This window comes from Procambarus clarkii, chromosome 31 (assembly GCF_040958095.1).
Source record: "Procambarus clarkii isolate CNS0578487 chromosome 31, FALCON_Pclarkii_2.0, whole genome shotgun sequence".
NCBI classification, from domain to species: domain Eukaryota; kingdom Metazoa; phylum Arthropoda; class Malacostraca; order Decapoda; family Cambaridae; genus Procambarus; species Procambarus clarkii.
In genome coordinates this window covers 31,486,186-31,506,142 of record NC_091180.1, presented here as the reverse complement: position 1 = coordinate 31,506,142, position 19,957 = coordinate 31,486,186, and the positions used below count along the sequence as shown (strand labels likewise).

At 53.4% G+C, this 19,957-nt stretch overlaps 2 protein-coding genes across 2 annotated transcripts in view; one reads left to right on the top strand and one right to left on the bottom strand.

Annotated features, from left to right (window-relative positions):
* Positions 1–19,957, bottom strand: part of SelR (methionine sulfoxide reductase SelR) — a 57,639-nt gene that overhangs the window by 33,152 nt on the left and 4,530 nt on the right. The gene's annotated exons all lie outside the window — the stretch shown is intronic.
* On the top strand, positions 749–1,618 carry LOC123758925 (uncharacterized). Its single transcript, XM_045743693.2, has one exon. The coding sequence runs from the start codon at positions 749–751 to the stop codon at positions 1,616–1,618; it is 870 nt and encodes a 289-aa protein (XP_045599649.2).

Below are 19,957 nucleotides of genomic sequence, written 5' to 3'. Positions count from 1 at the left end.
GTCCCTTCACCTTCTAGTGTGGTCTGGCCAACTTACTCCGCCAAGCTGCGGCAGCTGAGAGAAGGAGGCCCCCCTGGTGTCATGTTGAGGGTGTAACCAAGAGGAGTTGGAGGCCCAGACCTGAGGAGTGGTGGTAGAGGGCCCTCACCACACCACCACGCTCAATAGTTAATTCAACCCGGAATGTGTACAACACAAACACTCGGCAGGCTAAGGAGAACATGCCAGAGATCTTTCCAAAGGCGGTGGATGAAAGCCTTCTTGGGCATCATCCTTTCAAAGGGCTTTTTCCTTCCTTGTATCTACGAGAGGAATTCCTTCTATCTGCGAGTGGGGGGACCAGACCTCAGTAAAGGGGGTTTCCAGGCAGTGAAGTCCTTAGTTATTATTGATGGCGTCAACACGGGCATAGAGAGTCTGAAGGCGGGAGATTTTCCTTGGCGTCAGCCGGAGCTACATGCCAGACCAAGAATACCTGTGAGGTAACCACTGTTAATTATAGCAATTACCGCAGAGCGATCACTGCCTCATTACCCCTCACCCCCTCCGCAGTGCTTGTCGCAGGCACCCAGGGGGATAAGACAATTTAAGCAGTTGGTGTTTGTGGTGTACATTAGTGTGTTTAGACGCTAAAACACACCTGTTTAGTCTATCCAAACCCCGCCTACCACCCCCCCCCACACACCTCTCAACACCAATACCACCTCAACCACTACTGAACAAGATAAAAAATTATTAAACAGCAACCATGAACAGCCAGGCAATACTGAACAAACAGGCAGGCAACATGGAACAAACAGGCAGGCAACATGGAACAAACAGGCAGGCAACATGGAACAAACAGCCAGGCAACATGGAACAAACAGCCAGGCAACATGGAACAAACAGCCAGGCAACATGGAACAAACAGCTCGGCAACATGGAACAAACAGCTCGGCAACATGGAACAAACAGCTCGGCAACATGGAACAAACAGCTCGGCAACATGGAACAAACAGCTCGGCAACATGGAACAAACAGCCAGGCAACATGGAACAAACAGCCAGGCAACATGGAACAAACAGCTCGGCAACATGGAACAAACAGCTCGGCAACATGGAACAAACAGCTCGGCAACATGGAACAAACAGCTCGGCAACATGGAACAAACAGCTCGGCAACATGGAACAAACAGCTCGGCAACATGGAACAAACAGCCAGGCAACATGGAACAAACAGCCAGGCAACATGGAACAAACAGCCAGGCAACATGGAACAAACAGCCAGGCAACATGGAACAAACAGCCAGGCAACATGGAACAAACAGCCAGGCAACATGGAACAAACAGCCAGGCAACATGGAACAAACAGCCAGGCAACATGGAACAAACAGGCAGGCAACATGGAACAAACAGGCAGGCAACATGGAACAAACAGCCAGGCAACATGGAACAAACAGCCAGGCAACATGGAACAAACAGCCAGGCAACATGGAACAGGCAGGCAACATGGAACAAACAGCCAGGCAACATGGAACAAACAGGCAGGCAACATGGAACAAACAGGCAGGATTTCAACCAAGAGAATCAACAATACTCTAATTACCTCCACTGCTACATTCAGCAATGGCGCCGACTAATTACTAATAAATCACTTTGACGACAGACTCAACGTCACACACTATTCACGGACGGGTGAGAGCAAGCACGCGCACGCAAGCACGCACGCACGCACACGGTAAAATGAGATAGCAAGCCAAAGATAGAGAGCAAGAGGTGCCGGCAGCATCTGGATGTAAGAGGGAGTGGGGCATTGTTGGGGCCAGTTAGTGGGGGGTGGGGTAGGGGAGTGTAAGGCTTGTGAGAGTCGGGGGGGGGGACGGAAGGGTGGATGATGGGCTGGAATAGTGTCAGAATACTCTTACTAACAACACACTGTTGCTAAAGCCTTTGCTAAAGCCTAAATGCCTAAACTGTTACCCTTCGAATAGTCTAGGGTAGCCTAAAAAAAATATATAGAGAGATGTACCCAAGCATGTTAATACAAAAAATTATATATATTGTAAAATCTTAGGCAAAGACATTCTCTCTGAATAATCTTACAGTTTGAGAAGTCTTTGTCTTGAGTTAAAGGCGCCATGACCCAAAGTGAAGACCAAAAGGCCAGATTAACGAAGTAGTTACGCAAGCACTTACGAACCTGGGGCTAGATTCGCGAAGCAGTTACGCAAGCACTTACGAACCTGTCCATCTTTTTTTCACTCTTTGGCGGCTTTGTTTACAATTATTAAACAGTTAATGAGCTCCGAATCACCAGGAGGCTGTTTATAACAATAACAACAGTTGATTGGCAAGTTTTCATGCTTGTAAACTGTTTAATAAATGTAACCAAAGCCGTCAAAGATTGAGGAAAGACGTACACGTTCGTAACTGCTTGCCCTGCTTCGTGAATCTAGCCCCTGGGTTTGTAAGTGCTTGCGTAACTGCTTCATGAATCTGGCCCCAGGTCTTCCAGGCACCACCTGCCTGGGGCTCGTGGGTCAGGTGGAGGGTGTACTGGAGGTCGTGTCTAGACATTCCTCTGGGTTGAACTCCACACCGGCCGTAATACGCGGTATGTAGTGATGACCAACGAAGTCATTACTACTATCCCCTACACCTGACTTTCCTCCTCAGCTCTCTCTTGCCTATTTATTGCCTGTCCCTACCTCCTCATCACAATCGACTTGAGAATGGTCCAGGACGGACCGAAACGTCGTCGTCCCTTCAACTTCTAGTGTGTGGTCTGGTCAACATACTTCAGCCACGTTATTGTGACTCATCGCCTGCACATGACCACCGAAGGTGAGAAGGAAGAGGCAGTGTCCTCTGCTATGGTGGTTAACTATGTGACAAGGACTAACAGAGACGGCCACGCTGGACATGTTGACACAGCCCCGCTCCTGTGCCAGGTAAGTCCACAACGGGCTCACCATAGTCCGTGCTACTTGTCCCGCTCCTGTGCCAGGTAAGCCCACTACGGGCTCACCATAGCCCGTGCTACTTGTCCCGCTCCTGTGCCAGGTAAGTCCACTACGGGCTCACCATAGCCCGTGCTACTTGCCCCGTTCCTGTGCCAGGTAAGTCCACTACGGGCTCACCATAACCCGTGCTACTTGCCCCGCTCCTGTGCCAGGTAAGTCCACTACGGGCTCACCATAGCCCGTGCTACTTGCCTCGCTCCTGTGCCAGGTAAGTCCACTACGGGCTCACCATAGCCCGTGCTACTTCCCCGCTCCTGTGCCAGGTAAGTCCACTACGGGCTCACCATAACCCGTGCTACTTGCCCCGCTCCTGTGCCAGGTAAGTCCACTACGGGCTCACCATAGCCCGTGCTACTTGCCCCGTTCCTGTGCCAGGTAAGTCCACTACGGGCTCACCATAACCCGTGCTACTTGCCCCGCTCCTGTGCCAGGTAAGTCCACTACGGGCTCACCATAGCCCGTGCTACTTGCCTCGCTCCTGTGCCAGGTAAGTCCACTACGGGCTCACCATAGCCCGTGCTACTTGCCCCGCTCCTGTGCCAGGTAAGGCCACTACGGGCTCACCATAGCCCGTGCTACTTGCCCTGCTCCTGTGCCAGGTAAGTCCACTACGGGCTCACCATAGCCCGTGCTACTTGCCCTGCTCCTGTGCCAGGTAAGGCCACTACGGGCTCACCATAGCCCGTGCTACTTGCCCCGCTCCTGTGCCAGGTAAGTCCACTACGGGCTCACCATAGCCCGTGCTACTTGCACCACTCCTGGTTGATACCTGGTTGATGGGGTTCTGGGAGTTCTTCTACTCCCCAAGCCCGGCCCGAGGCCAGGCTTGACTTGTGAGAGTTTGGTCCACCAGGCTGTTGCTTGGAGCGGCCCGCAGGCCCACATACCCACCACAGCCCGGTTGGTCCGGCACTCCTTGGAGGAATAAATCTAGTTTCCTCTTGAAGTTGTCCACGGTTGTTCCGGCAATATTTCTTATGCTTGCTGGGAGGACGTTGAACAACCGCGGACCTCTGATGTTTATACAGTGTTCTCTGATTGTGCCTATGGCACCTCTGCTCTTCACTGGTTCTATTCTACATTTTCTTCCATATCGTTTACTCCAGTACGTTGTTATTTTACTGTGTAGATTTGGTACTTGGCCCTCCAGTATCTTCCAGGTGTATATTATTTGATATCTCTCTCGTCTTCTTTCTAGTGAGTACATTTGGAGGGCTTTGAGACGATCCTAATAATTTAGGTGCTTTATTGCATCTATGCGTGCCGTATATGTTCTCTGTATTCCCTCTATTTCAGCAATCTCTCCTGCTCTGAAGGGGGAAGTGAGTACTGAACAGTACTCAAGACGGGACAACACAAGTGACTTGAAGAGTACAACCATTGTGATGGGATCCCTGGATTTGAAAATCCAGATTACGGGCAAAGAAGATTCCTGTGCCAGGTAAGTCCACTACGGGCTCACCATAAGCCGTGCTACTTGCCCCGCTCCTGTGCCAGATAAGTCCACTACGGGCTCACCATAAGCCGTGCTACTTGCCCCGCTCCTGTGCCAGGTAAGTCCACTACGGGCTCACCATAGCCCGTGCTACTTGCCCCTGTGCCAGGTAAGTCCACTACGGGCTCACCATAGCCCGTGCTACTTGCCCCGCTCCTGTGCCAGATAAGTCCACTACGGGCTCACCATAGCCCGTGCTACTTGGAACTTGTTGTTATAGATTCAGCTACTCGGAACAACAACAACAGCTGGACATGTTAGTGAGGAGCTGACCAGCGGTGACGACCGAGGCGGCCGCTGGGTGACCTCCTCGCCGGTCTTAGGCAAGAGTAGTCACGCAGTACGTTACGGTGAGTGACGGGAGGTGGTGGGAGTTAGGGAGTGACGGTAGGTGGCTGTGACGGCATGTGCTGTCCTGGTTCGAGTACCAGCCAGCGACTTGTAACAGTGACACAACCCTGAACACGCTCCGTCACGGTGTTCCGAGCGATAACTTCAAATAGTGACAGTGAACATAACATGCTCGGGAGCACGAGAGGGTGGACAGTGATCCTGGACACAATGAGACAAGTGACCCAATGGTGACGTGTCAAGGGGGGGGGGGGGAACCGCTGAAGCATTAGTCTTCACCATTAACTTCCTCAAGGATGAGGCTCCGTTTTTGCGCGCGAATATAAACAAGAGCCCATCAACGTTTGAGTGCGGGCACACGCATGCGCACACCGCTCTGCTCCTTCTGCTTGCATAGATTTCTTCCATCAAATAGTTACAAGAGTATTTTGATTTGATTTATATACAAGAAGGTACATTGGGTTTATTAGAGTACAGAGACTTGAAATTTTACATTGCTGTAAACCCATAGCATTCGCCGTTTTAGCTATTACGTCCCAGGGAGGAGTGCAGTCAATCCTCCCTGGCCAGGAGTTCGAACCCGGGGCCGTGGAGTGTGCTACTCGTGGACAGAGTGCTCACGTTCACGAACAAGTGAATGTGCCAGGGCGTACATGACAGCGAGGGAAGAGACACGCAAGGCACACCTACAAACTGTCACATCTTTTTTTTTTTTTTGAGATATATACAAGAGTTGTTACATTCTTGTACAGCCACTAGTACGCGTAGCGTTTCGGGCAAGTCCTTAATCCTATGGTCCCTGGAATACGATCCCCTGCCGCGAAGAATCGTTTTTTCATCCAAGTACACATTTTACTGTTGCGTTAAACAGAGGCTACAGTTAAGGAATTGCGCCCAGTAAATCCTCCCCGGCCAGGATACGAACCCATGACATAGCGCTCGCGGAACGCCAGGCGAGTGTCTTACCACTACACCACGGGGACTGTGGTGTAGTGGTAAGCTGTATTACTGTCTTGCTGTATGCACTCGTCTCCCTCAGTCAGACATCAGAGGATCTTCTCCCATTTCCCGCCCACCATCCAGGCTACGCCCACAGCTACGGAACAACCTGCAAGCTACACGCAATTAACCTGCAGCGCTGCGCATGCAGTTCCAGCCTACCATTCTGGTGGCAGCTGCTTTAAGGACAGCTTGCATATGCCTCACCTGCAGCTAGCTGGCTTCTGGACGACGTCCCCGCTAAAACCAGCTGACTAATGAGCCAGTACTGGTTCTCTGCGGCATGTGTGAACCTCAAGATTAATGAGGTTCCTCAGGCAATGTGACATGGGTGAGGGGGGGGGGGGTATTTGGTGTCTCAAATACACATTGGTTATCTCATCGCTAAGTTTACAATCTCAGCTGGACTTAGCTCTCATCGCTAAGTTTACAATCTCAGCTGGACTTAGCTCTCATCGCTAAGTTTACAATCTCAGCTGGACTTAGCTCTCATCGCTAAGTTTACAATCTCAGCTGGACTTAGCTCTCATCGCTAAGTTTACAATCTCAGCTGGACTTAGCTAAGTCTACCCGAAGGAGAGCGCGCGCCACCGTGGCTAAGGGGACCAACTGCCCGTAAAAGATGAAGCTTCTTAGTCTTTTTGTTTCCTATTCTCTGGCTAGAAGATTGGTCTCTAAGTCACACTCAACTGCCCTCCTTGATGTCGGCGCACGCAATCTCCACCAGATGTCTCACTGCCATCAACAATCGTCCTCCCGCCAAACAATCATTTTAGCTACACCAGAACAATCCACGACTGCCTGGGGTTGGAAGGACGGCCTGGTGTACCGCCCCAACCACAGCGATGAAGCAGGACGCTGACGCAGCCGACACCAAAGCAGCAGGCGCGGACGCAGCCGACACTGACGCAACAGGACACTGACGCAGCAGGACACTGACGCAGCAGGACACTGACGCAGCAGGACACTGACGCAGCTGGACACCGACGCAGCAGGACACTGACGCAGCTTAACTGTGCATTCCAGGCCCGACGCTGTTGAGCGTCGTCAGTGATAAAACAAGCACGTCGGACAGCACGCCAGCGAGGCCTCGTCCTCCCCAGCCTCCAGTTTCTGCGAATTCCGTACCGTCCCACGTGCCTCTCCCACCATCACTGCTAGTCCTCCCTTGACCCCCTATCTTCTCAACCCCCCCCCCTCCTACTCCCCATCAAGCTGCAGGTGTACCTGTGTAAGTGCACTACAACCCCCCCTCCTCCTCCCCCCCCCCATAGAGACCCGGCTACAACAAATCACCCCCAAGGGCGCCCGCTCCAACAACCAGGGCCCCTCAAACTCCTTGAGGTTACCTTGAGGTGCTTCCGGGGCGTAGTGCCCCCGCGGCCCGGTCGTCGACCAGGCCTCCTGGTTGCTGGACTATCAACCAGGCGCCTCAACCTCAAACTAAGACGCCGTACGCTCCCTGTAACATGGAGTTGAGAGGAAAACCGAGATATTCAACTCCTGAGTTTTTAAGAGTCAAGTCTAGACATTGACATCTTGGTGTGGATGGAGAACAATATGTAAATAGCACACACAAGTCTTACAACCTTCTGATGACCTGGAGCCAGATTCACGAAGCAATTACGCATGCACTCACGAACCCAGGGGCCAGATTCACGAAGCAATTACGCATGCACTCACGAACCCAGGGGCCAGATTCACGAAGCAATTACGCATGCACTCACGAACCCAGGGGCCAGATTCACGAAGCAGTTACGAACGTGTACATCTTTCCTCAAATCTTTGACGGCTTTGGTTACATTTATTAAGCAGTTTAAACGCATGAAAACTTGCCAATCGACTGTTGTTATTGTTATAAACAGCCTCCTGGTGCTTCGGAGCTCATTAACTGTTTAATAATTGCAAACAAAGCCGCCAAAGATTGAGAAAAGATGGACAGGTTCGTAAGTGCTTGCGTAACTGCTTCGTGAATCTGGCCCCAGGTTCGTAAGTGCTTGCGTAACTGCTTCGTGAATCTGACCCCTGGGGATTCGTAAGTGCTTGCGTAACTGCTTCGTGAATCTGGCCCCCTGGTTCGTAAGTGCTTGCATAACTGCTTCGTGAATCTGGCCCCTGGTTCGTAAGTGCTTGCGCAACCGCTTCGTGAATCTGGCCTAGCTCTGACACGCAGAGTCAAGCGTGGATGAAGGGCGTACACGTGTGACACAATGACACCCACGGGTGACGCCACCTGTACATGACAAGTGTCATTATGACAATTGTCTCATGCCCGAGGTCACTTGCTGAATGGCTCTCCTGTGTACGTGTGTGTACGTGTGTGCACGTCCCCAAAGACACGTACACGAACCAGCAACCCCCTGCAATGTATGCAGGAGCGTGAGGAGGCGACCTTGACCACCATAATTGTGTGGGGGGGGGGAGTAAAGAGGAAGGAGAGGCATAGGTGAAGGGAAGTATAGAAGTGGGAAATACAGCGAGTTATGAAAGCAGGCGGGCTGTCCGCCTTGCTGACACGATGTGTGGGTGTTGGCAGCTAAGCTAAGCTGGCTCCCTCTTGTCAGGGAGCTGTGAGTGTGTGTGTGAGAGGTTCTTCACATGTGTTTCACCATATATGGATGTCTATAGAGGCCCTCTTGACCACCAGGGGAGCGAGGCTGAAGGGATAGAGAGGGGTGGGGGAGAGGCGCTGACCAAGGACTAAGGGTGGACAGAGGGAGGGACTCAGTGTTAGAGGGATAGATCTAACCTAAACTACTCTATCCCTCTGAGACATACTTTATTGTCTCAATAAACGTGCTTGACCAAGTGCAGCCTGCCGCTTGAGCCTCGTGCAGGCTGCTCAAAATGCTAAGTCAGAGAGAAATTACATTGTCCAAATAATATTCTCTGTTACCGTGTGCCAGACATGCTCACCAAGGGCTGAAATCAGCCTCGTTCAAGACGCCAGGGAACTATTTTATGGTGTTTCGCGGGCAAGAGCTCTCCCCCCCCCCTCTCTCTCTCTCTCTCTCTCTCTCTCTCTCTCTCTCTCTCTCAGGCGGGCAGTTAAGATAATGATTTATTCCTTAAAGCAAGATTGACGGGTACACATCTAATTACAGACAGTGCAGTTTATGCAACCTTGTAGTAGTGCATGATGGGACGTTTGATGCATGTGCGCGCACTATGGCGTAGGGGGGGGGGGGTGTGGGGGGTGTTTCCTGCATGGTGGGTAGGGTGTTCCCTGCGTGGGGGGGAGGGTGTTCCCTGCGTGGGGGGGAGGGTGTTCCCTGCGTGGGGGGGAGGGTGTTCCCTGCGTGGGGGGAAGGGTGTTCCCTGCGTGGGGGGAAGGGTGTTCCCTGCGTGGGGGGAAGGGTGTTCCCTGCGTGGGGGGGGGGAGGGTGTTCCCTGCGTGGGGGGGGGAGGGTGTTCCCTGCGTGGGGGGGGAGGGTGTTCCCTGCGTGGGGGGAAGGGTGTTCCCTGCGTGGGGGGGGAGGGTGTTCCCTGCGTGGGGGGAAGGGTGTTCCCTGCGTGGGGGGAAGGGTGTTCCCAGCGTGGGGGGGGAGGGTGTTCCCTGCGTGGGGGGAAGGGTGTTCCCTGCGTGGGGGGAAGGGTGTTCCCTGCGTGGGGGGAAGGGTGTTCCCTGCGTGGGGGGAAGGGTGTTCCCTGCGTGGGGGGAAGGGTGTTCCCTGCGTGGGGGGAAGGGTGTTCCCTGCGTGGGGGGAAGGGTGTTCCCTGCGTGGGGGGAAGGGTGTTCCCTGCGTGGGGGGAAGGGTGTTCCCTGCGTGGGGGGGAGGGTGTTCCCTGCGTGGGGGGAAGGGTGTTCCCTGCGTGGGGGGGGGAGGGTGTTCCCTGCGTGGGGGGGGAGGGTGTTCCCTGCGTGGGGGGGGGAGGGTGTTCCCTGCGTGGGGGGAGGGTGTTCCCTGCGTGGGGGGGAGGGTGTTCCCTGCGTGGGGGGAAGGGTGTTCCCAGCGTGGGGGGAAGGGTGTTCCCAGCGTGGGGGGGAGGGTGTTCCCAGCGTGGGGGGGGAGGAGGGAGGGGTGTTCCATGCGCGCGATTAACGAAGAGGTGCTCCGCGGATCTGGCAAAACTGCCGCGGGATGTAAACAAACATGGCGACTGTAGCGGGGCGATTGTAGGATGGGAGGGAGTGGGATGGGGGTTTTGGGATGGAGGATGGGGAGGGGGGTGAGTGTGGGATGGGGGGCGAGTGTGGGATGTGGGGGGGAGGTGTATAGGGAAGCGATATATATATATAACCTTCGACAGGGTCATTCGTGGTTCGGCACCAAGAACTTGCCTGTAACTGCCTATGGTTAAGCTCTTCTAGCATGAATTATATGAAGCAAAAATTTGAAGTCTATTTAAATTACTGTGTTGTGTATGGGCGTGAATGTTGCAGAGTGAAGCACTTGCAATTGCACCCCCCCCCCCCGACACACCTACGCCCCCTTTAAACGAACAATTTAGCCGTATACGTTCGAACTTTCACAGAACAGTGCTTTGTTCACTTCCTATGTTCGAACCGCAGCGCCACTATCAACGGTTCACTCACGTTCAACAAATATAATTCATTGCCAACAGATCTTAAACACTAACCTAACCTCGGTCTAACACACACACACACACACACACACACACACACACACACACACACACACACAGATGTTAGGCAGTTTTCTTTTAGCGTGAGAGTAGTGGAAAAATGGAATGCACTTGGGGAACAGGTTGTGGAAGCAAATACTATTCATACTTTTAAAACTAGGTATGATAGGGAAATGGGACAGGAGTCATTGCTGTAAACAACCGATAGCTGGAAAGGCGGGATCCAAGAGTCAATGCTCGATCCTGCAAGCACAAATAGGTGAGTACAAATAGGTGAGTACACACACACACACACACACACAATTCTCATAATAAAACAAATTTATACTTTAGAATGTACCAATTGTAACTACATGCTGCGTTTTGTTGATAAAACAATTTACATTTATTAAACGGTTTAGGAACCTCTTAAACCCACCATGATTGGGGGGGGTTAAGATGTATTAGGTTTCGTGACTGGATGTGTAAAAACATGGCGAATTCTGCCTTGGGATAGTATGGGACAGCCGCGAAATCCAGCAGTCCGTCCTTCTATGAGGTCCCCCAATGTCAGGAAAACGGTCAATTTAAAGCGCGCTTATCCTAACCTACCAGAGGACTCAAAACAGAAAACGGGACAGTACGACACTTTCGCCAGCCGCTTCCATTTTCTAGTACGACAATTTTTGGCCTTAGATAACGCATACGCGCGAAAAACGACGTTCTTTTCAAGAGGTTGGGTTGCGAGCGCTGTTGGACGCAGAATAGATTTCACGGTAAACTCTTCCAAACTGAATGGGAGAAAGTCTTACCCCAGACGTATGCAAGCGTGACGCAATGCGTCGGCTGCCGTGCGTTACGACAGACGCATGACGCACGAAGGCCACCGACAGTGAATTAGGAGTGCGAGAGCATGACGGTAGCCGCCTTGGACTCAGACCACGTGGTTAATGAAGGCACAATCGATTTAAATTCCTTAATACACTCAAACGACCCCCAAATTACTGGCGAATGGCAGGATATCCTGAACCTCCACTACAGTTTGTGCATGACGCCGCCGCCAGGGTAAACCAGGCAAGCCGTGGACTGCTCTTCCCTCAACCACCACCACCAAGTGAACGACGAAATTGCTCGATCACGGTTACTTAAACTACCACTATTTACAACCACAGTTACTTAAACTACCACCATCACAACCACAGTTACTTAAACTACCACCATCACAACCACAGTTACTTAAACTACCACCATCACAACCACCATTGTTCTATTGTGAAGACCTCCTGGAATCTCTTATTGAGTTCTTCACACCTCCTTGTCATTTTCTGTGTATCTGTTCTCCTCTTTTCAGTTTCATCACTTGTTCCATCACTGCTGTTTTCCTCCTGATGTGACTGTCAAGCAGTTTTTGGTTGGGTCTTGGCTTTACTCGCGATGTCATTTTCATATTGTCTCTCTGCCTCTCTCCTCACTCTGAGGTATTCATTCCTGGCCCTCGGGTATCTCTCCCTGCTCTCCGGTGTTCTGCTATTCCTGTAGTTTCTATATGTTCTTTTACTCAGCTGCTTCGCTACCTTACATACTTGAAGCGTAAGTAAACCAAGTAAATGTGTGTGTGTGTACTCACCTAGTACTCACCTAGTTGTGTTTGCGGGGGTTGAGCTCTGGCTCTTTGGTCCCGCCTCTCAACCGTCAATCAACAGGTGTACAGATTCCTGAGCCTATTGGGCTCTATCATATCTACACTTGAAACTGTGTATGGAGTCAGCCTCCACCACATCACCCCCTAATGCATTCCATTTGTCAACCACTCTGACACTAAAAAAGTTCTTTCTAATATCTCTGTGGCTCATTTGGGCACTCAGTTTCCACCTGTGTCCCCTTGTGCGTGTTCCCCTTGTGTTAAATAGACTGTCTTTATCTACCCTATCAATCCCCTTCAGAATCTTGAATGTGGTGATCATGTCCCCCCTAACTCTTCTGTCTTCCAGCGTGTGTGTGTGTGTGTGTGTGTGTGTGTGTGTGTGTGTGTGTGTGTGTGTGTGTGTGTGTGTGTGTGTGTGTGTGTGTGTGTGTGTGTGTGTGTGTGCGTACTCACCTAGTTGTACTTGCCTAGTTGTGCTTGCGGGGGTTAAGCTCTGGCTCTTTGGTCCCGCCTCTCATCTGTCAATCAACAGGTGTACCGATGCCTGAGCCTATTGGGCTCTATCATATCTACGGTTGCGTGGTGACCACCGGCCAGGTCGGACGCTCCTGAGGTCTCTCCGCACTGGCTAGTGTTTACGTTGGGTGATTGCTTGTTTGCCCTGCTGGTGGTGGTTTGCCACTGACAGGGTGACGTTTGCCTTCGCCATGGGGTCATCTCGCCCTCCAGTGCAGAGGACATTGTCGGCTGGTCTAGCGTTTACGGTGCCGGTGGACCATCCATTGGTTGGTGTCGCCCTGGTGGACGTGCTTCATGTGCAGCTGTCGGACCTGGTGGGCGTCCAGCTGCTTCAGGGCAACCGTGCTGTGGTAAAGTTCCGCCTCCAGGCTGCCTTTCAGGTGTTTCTCGAGCGTTGTGAGGGGCGTGTTTACCCACTCCCTGATTCAGCTGGCTCAGTTAAGGTGGTGAATCTTAGTGTCACCTTGACGTCTGTGGCGGTGCATGGTGCCCCCTTCGAATTTCAGGACGACTTTTTAACCTCCTGTTTTGAGCGATTTGGGACCGTGTTAAGTGTTCGTTGGAACAAGGTCGTTGCCGGGCACTGTGTTGGTATGCTTGACGGCTCCCGCACCCTGACGATGTCGCTGAAGTGTAGTGTACCGTCGTCGATGTCCGTGTTGGGTTACACGCTCCGCTGCTTGTACCGGGGTCAACCGCGCACCTGTTATCGGTGTGGTCACGAGGGTCACCTGGCTGCGGCGTGCGACGTGGGTGCAACTGGTAGGGTGCATGTTTTTCGTGCTGAGGATTTCCCGCCCTTGTTACGTTCGGACGGTTCTGAGGATGGAGTAGGTGCTGTGCCTGAGGCGCCTGATTGCCTGTCTGCTGCTCCGCCTGTTGGGGCGAGTTCTACGGCGACACGTCAGGTGACTGCTATGGCCCCTGGGGTTGTTGAGCCGGTGTGTGTGGGTGTCGGGCCGTCGCCTGAGCTGCGTGTAGTGCAGGATGTCTCGGTGGAGGTCCATGTCCCGCCCCCGCCTGTGGATGTGATACCGGCTCCCGGGGACGCGGGTTCTGCTGTTTTAGAGGGGGTGCTTCGGCAGGGGGAGGTGCCTGCCGTGTCTGTGTGTGTTGGTGAGTGTAGTTCTGCTCTTTCCGTCCCTTTGCAGAAGCGTGCGCGTCGGTGTTCTGAGGCTGTTTCCCTGGATGATGTGGACAGTGTGGGTGATGTGGCCTCTGTGGACTCTTCGGACGGTGCGGGTGTGGCCTGTGTGGATGTAAAGATGGTGGCCGTGCCTGCGGCGGGGCCTGCTGGGCGTGGTGTGGTGAGGCCTGTCTCGAAGCGTTCACGGCGGGCTCGGAGTGTGTCTCCCCTTCGTGGTGTGCCTTGGGAGGAGGTGGGGGAGTATGGTAATCTGGCGCCCCCCGCCGAGAATGGTGGTGCTGTGAGGGGCTCCGAAGTTGCTACCTGTGCCTCTCCTCCTGCGTCTCCTGCTGTTGGATCTCCGCAGTGGGGGGTTGTCCCTGCTGATCGGGACCTCGTCGTGATGTTGCGGAAAGATGTGCGCCAGAGGGCCTCGGCTCCTGTGCCCGGTGGTGGGGTCGGTGCCGCGCCTGCGTCCCCTGCTGTATCCCCTCCTTCCTTGCTCCAGTCTGGGGATTGCCTAGTCCCGTCTGCTGGGGTCGTGCCCTGTGAGGGTCCGGAGTTGGGCCCTTCTCGGGATGCCCGGGTGCTTCCGATCCCGTGGTGCTCGTCCACTGTCTGGGTGTCGCGGGTGAAGGAGTTTGTGTATAGGGTGCCAGATAGGATGTCTCAGCCGAGGGCGCCGCCTGGTGGCCGGCTGCCCGCTGACCTGCGGGTGATATGGGAAGCGTACTGCTTGCGCTTTCCGATACACAAGTTTCCGGAGAAGTATTAGTTCCCGTCTTGCGCACGCTGCTAAGCCGTGCATGGATCAGCTGCCACCGTGATCACGACGCCCCGCCCCCCGGTGCGGGGAGTCTCCCTCTAACGTTCGCCTCTGTTTTCGTCGCCACTCCTCTCTCTACGGCCCATCACATCTACCGCTTTTGACTTTCTTCTCCTCCTGACCGTCAACGCGTCTCCTTACATCTGTCCTGGTGCAGTCATCGGGAGGGTTACCCCTTCATGCAAACTGCGCCTATTCTCAAGAAGAAGAAGATCATATCTACACTTGAAACTGTGTATGGAGCCAGCATCCACCACATCACTTCCTAATGCATTCCATTTGTCAACTACTCTGACACTGAAACAAATTCTTTCTAAAATGTGTGTGTGTGTGGGGGGGGGGGGAGGGGCTAGAGGGGGTAAGGGGGGGGAGGCCAGGGGAAAATCAGTGTGACCGCAAATTGGAATACCACCACACTGGGTGGTTCAGCGTCCTCACCTGGTATGGCGGTTGTGGTGGTCAGATGTTCCACTACCTACACCCTGTGTCCACCCCCCCTCCCCTCAATACACCCTGTGTCCACCCCCCCTCCCCTCAATACACCCTGTGTCCACCCCCCTCCCCTCAATACACCCTGTGTCCACCCCCCCTCCCCTCAATACACCCTGTGTCCACCCCCCCTCCCCTCAATACACCCTCTGTCCACCCCCCTCCCCTCAATACACCCTGTGTCCACCCCCCTCCCCTCAATACACCCTGTGTCCACCCCCCTCCCCTCAATACACCCTGTGTCCACCCCCCCTCCCCTCAATACACCCTGTGCCTTCCTCCCCTCCCCTCAATACACCCTGTGTCCATCCCCCCTCCCCTCAATACACCCTGCGTCCATCCCCCCCTCCCCTCAATACACCCTGTGCCATCCCCCCTCCCATCAATACACCCTGTGTCCATCCCCCCTCCCCTCAATACACCCTGTGTCCATCCCCCCCTCCCCTCAATACACCCTGTGTCCATCCCCCCTCCCCTCAATACACCCTGTGTCCATCCCCCCTCCCCTCAATACACCCTGTGCCATCCCCCCTCCCCTCAATACACCCTGTGTCCATCCCCCCCTCCCCTCAATACACCCTGTGTCCACCCCCCCTCCCCTCAATACACCCTGTGCCTTCCTCCCCTCCCCTCAATACACCCTGTGTGCATCCCCCCCCCTCCCCTCAATACACCCTGTGTCCATCCCCCCCCTCCCCTCAATACACCCTGTGCCATCCCCCCTCCCCTCAATACACCCTGTGTCCATCCCCCCTCCCCTCAATACACCCTGTGTCCATCCCCCCTCCCCTCAATACACAATGTGCCATCCCCCCTCCCCTCAATACACCCTGTGTCCATCCCCCCCTCCCCTCGATACACCCTGCGTCCACCCCCCCTCCCTTCAATACACCCTGTGTCCACCCCCCCTCCCCTCAATACACCCTGTGTCCGTCCTCCCCTCCCCTCAATACACCCTGTGTCCATCCCCCCCTCCCCTCAATACACCCTGTGTCCATCCTCCCCTCCCCTCAATACACCCTGTGTCATCCCCCCTCCCCTCAATACACCCTGTGTCATCCCCCCTCCCCTCAATACACCCTGTGTCCACCCTCCCTCCCCTCAATACACCCTGTGTCCACCCCCCTCCCCTCAATACACCCTGTGTCCACCCCCCTCCCCTCAATACACCCTGTGTCCACCCCCCCTCCCCTCAGTACACCCTGTGTCCACCCCCCTCCCCTCAATACACCCTGTGTCCATCCCCCCCTCCCCTCAATACACCCTGTGTCCACCCCCCCTCAATACACCCTGTGTCCATCCCCCCTCCCCTCAATACACCCTGTGTCCACCCCCCCCTCCCTCCCTCAATACACCCTGTGTCCACCCCCCTCCCCTCAATACACCCTGTGTCCACCCCCCCTCCCTCAATACACCCTGTGTCCACCCCCCTCCCCTCAATACACCCTGTGTCCACCCCCCCCTCCCTCAATACATCCTGTGTCCACCCCCCTCCCTCAATACACCCTGTGTCCACCCCCCTCCCCTCAATACACCCTGTGTCCATCCCCCCTCCCCTCAATACACCCTGTGTCCATCCCCCCTCCCCTCAATACACCCCCGTTTTCACCCCCCTCCCCTCCCCCGAGTCCATAATTTTCCTGCATACCGTCCAAGACTTAGACTTCCCTGATGATAGCCTCAGCTATCAGCAGGGCTACATAGGCCGGTTATATTGAACAAATTCTATCATAATGCGACAACTAATAAATATCCTATATTTAGAGTTATACCTTAGCGTTACATAGAATTATACCCGTATATACCGTATAGAGAACAGAATAATGAACCATTGCAGAACGATGGATTAAAACTCCAGTATTGTCTGGTGCAGGAATTCGCCCTCCTGCAGGAGTCGAGCCGGCTTGAGGGCAATGAGCCCTGACCGAAGGTGCCTGGGGCGGTGGGGAACAGCTAAGTGGATCAGCAAGCAAAGTTGACTGCTGTTGAAGCTGTGTTTATGGTATTTGAACATCAGGGTTTTCAGGTGGTGGTGAGTCATCAGTTCTTATTAGGCATTCCTTTATAGGAGAGGGGGGGGGGGGTAATGACGCACTGTGGGGGGAGGTGGTGGGGGTAGTGAGCTGTGGGAGGGGGGGAAGGGGTTGGTTGCGTCGGTCGCGTGACGCAACCACCCCTCCCCAAGGCTGACGCAGCCGGCCCCGCGGACACAGGTGGTGTTGACAAACGCGACGCAATGCCCCGCGGGGCGTGACGGTCCCGTAACGTGTCCTCAACCTCTTTCCAATCGCCAAACCCCTCGCAATCAACCTCTATCCGACCCCCCCCCCCTCCCCCTATGTCGTGTGCACCGTCTCTGACTTATCCTGCTGTCTCCCTAAACAATAGTTACTGTCACTTGCAACTAATCACCGCTAGATTCGTTCTGCCAATCACTGCCCCTCTCTAATCCAAGCAAAAGTAACTTATCTTCACCTTTGCCTTCTCCCCCTTCCCTTCTCCTCCTCCTCCCCTCTACCCTGACACTCACACTGATCCACGCCGCTGATTTCAAAACTTTCACCTTCTTGGACAACAGCCCCTCCACCGACTCCTCTCGCTCCAGCAACACCCGGCCCCCACCTGCCATCCACACCCCCAACAACACCCCCAGCAACACCCTCCCTGCAGCAACCCCTTCCTCCCTCGTCCCCTCCTACACTTTCACTCTACGTTATTTATGCTCCTTTCTCCTCGAACTCCATTTTCTTTAAAACTACTTTCAGTTTCCCTCAATCAACCTCCCCCTCTCCTTCCCTCGAACCCTACCCCCTCCCCATGCTATTTCCCCTCAACCCCACCTCTCCATATGGTACACCGCGGGTGTATAACCCCTCCATATGGTATATTGTGGGGGGTATATAACCCCCCTCCATACACCACAGGCATACCCATTTAACACAGTCTACCCTCTCAAATTATTCTCGTTCTCACATCCTCTTGCAATCTCTGACGACTGCTCTTGACCTCCCCTATAGGGAGTCATGATGGGATCGATAGTGCGGGAGGAGGGACGAGCGATGGGTCAGTCCCCATGGGGCAGGGAGAGGAGGAGGGAGCGGCAGCTTTGAGGGGTTTGGGGAGGTTGGGGGGGGGGGTGGGGAGAGTGAGCCACCCCCTGGGCTTGGGAGGTGAGGGTGTGTGTGTGTCATCAGGGGTCAACTCTCCACGATCTGCTCTGATTAACAGCTGCTGTTGCAGCCTCCAAAAAGAGTGTCGCTGCTCTCACACTGCTACCGGGTGCCCGCATTCACCGCGGCTGGTAATTGGGGCCCTGGTTGTGAACACGGCATGAAACTAGCGGGGGTTAACACCAGCTATGGGAAGGGAAAGTAGTAATCTCTAAAAGGTGAAATCTCACCTGAGCGGAACGAGCTGCGGCAGGATATGAGCAAGCTTAACCCTTAAACTGCTATGGGGGGGGGGGGGGGTATTACCATGGCTGCTGATGAAGTCTCTGGATATAAACAACGCAGGTTCGAATCCTCGTCACGGCCCTTGTGGCCTTGTTCATTTGATGCATCACGCAATTGTGATTTCTGTGTGTAATGTGTCTCTGGATATACTTTGTTATCCGCTAACTTTGCAGTCCCCCGTGGCGCAGTGGTAAGATACTCGCCCTGCGCTTCGCGAATGCCTGGGTTCGTATCCTGGCCCGGGAGGATTGACCGGGAGCTAATCCTTAACTGTAGCCTCTCTTCACCCGGCAGTGAACAGGTACTTGGTTGTTAAACGAGTTGTCGGGTCGTGTTCCAGGGAAAATTCGGATCATGGCCTGTACCTGTATTTTGTGTGCGTGGTCTCTGAATATATTGAAAGAAGGAGTTGCAAAAGCCACCTCTATACACAACTATGAGGCTACATTAGACAAAGTATTCGAATATGAGATTTATATTGCAATGGAACAGATAAAACAAAACTAATATTCACGGCATCAGGAGCTAGGCTTCGTATCCCCATAGTTGTTAAATAAAACCACTTGTTAAATGTTGGTAAATGTTTCCTTATTAAGAGTACTCATAGCCCAGTCTATAGTTACTGTCTGGTCCTCGCTGCCACATCAACACATTGATGTTCACATTTTACCTGTTGACAGTTGAGAGGCGGGACCAAAGAGCCGGAGCTCAACCCCCGCAACCACAATTAGGTGAGTACATTACCTCCACAGCCATCACAATCCTCACGAACACCATAACTGTCCCCACTTAATTACCTAGGTGGCTGAGTGGACAGCGCCTGGGATTCGTAATCCTGAAGTATGGGGATCGATCCCCAGCGATGGTGACCGCCCACACCACTGTTCTCAGTTAGTCTTTGATACTCTTTAAGGAATGAGCTCAGAATAAACCCATGCACAAGGCCTTTTGTTATAAATCAAGAAGAAAATTATCAAAGGAAATCGCCAAGCCATTACGACTATATAACACTGGGAAGGGGTCAGGATAAGGATTTGGGATGGGACGGAGGGAAAGGAATGGTGCCCAACCACTTGTGGACGGTCGGGGGATTGAACGCCGATCTGCATGAAGCGAGACCGTCGCTCTACCGTCCAGCCCAAGTAGTTGGGTTATAAATCAAGGAGGGAGAAAGGATTGCATCACGTAGACCATCATACTTTATGGTGTCACCATCTTTCACAATAATGGCGTGTCTGTGAAAAGAACCTCGTCTCTATTTCTAATGTCACCTGCATTATAGATTCAACCTCACTGTGTTGCTATAATTATCCAGTGTCAAAATAGAATGGTGTAATTATTGAATCAACACAAAGCCATTTGACAGTGTTGATGATAATGATGATGGTGTTTGAGGATGGTGATGCCTGGCGGCATTCCATGAATAGATTAGAGCAAGAACCCCACTTACGGGAGACCTCCCCATTGTCAAACTCTATTGTCGAC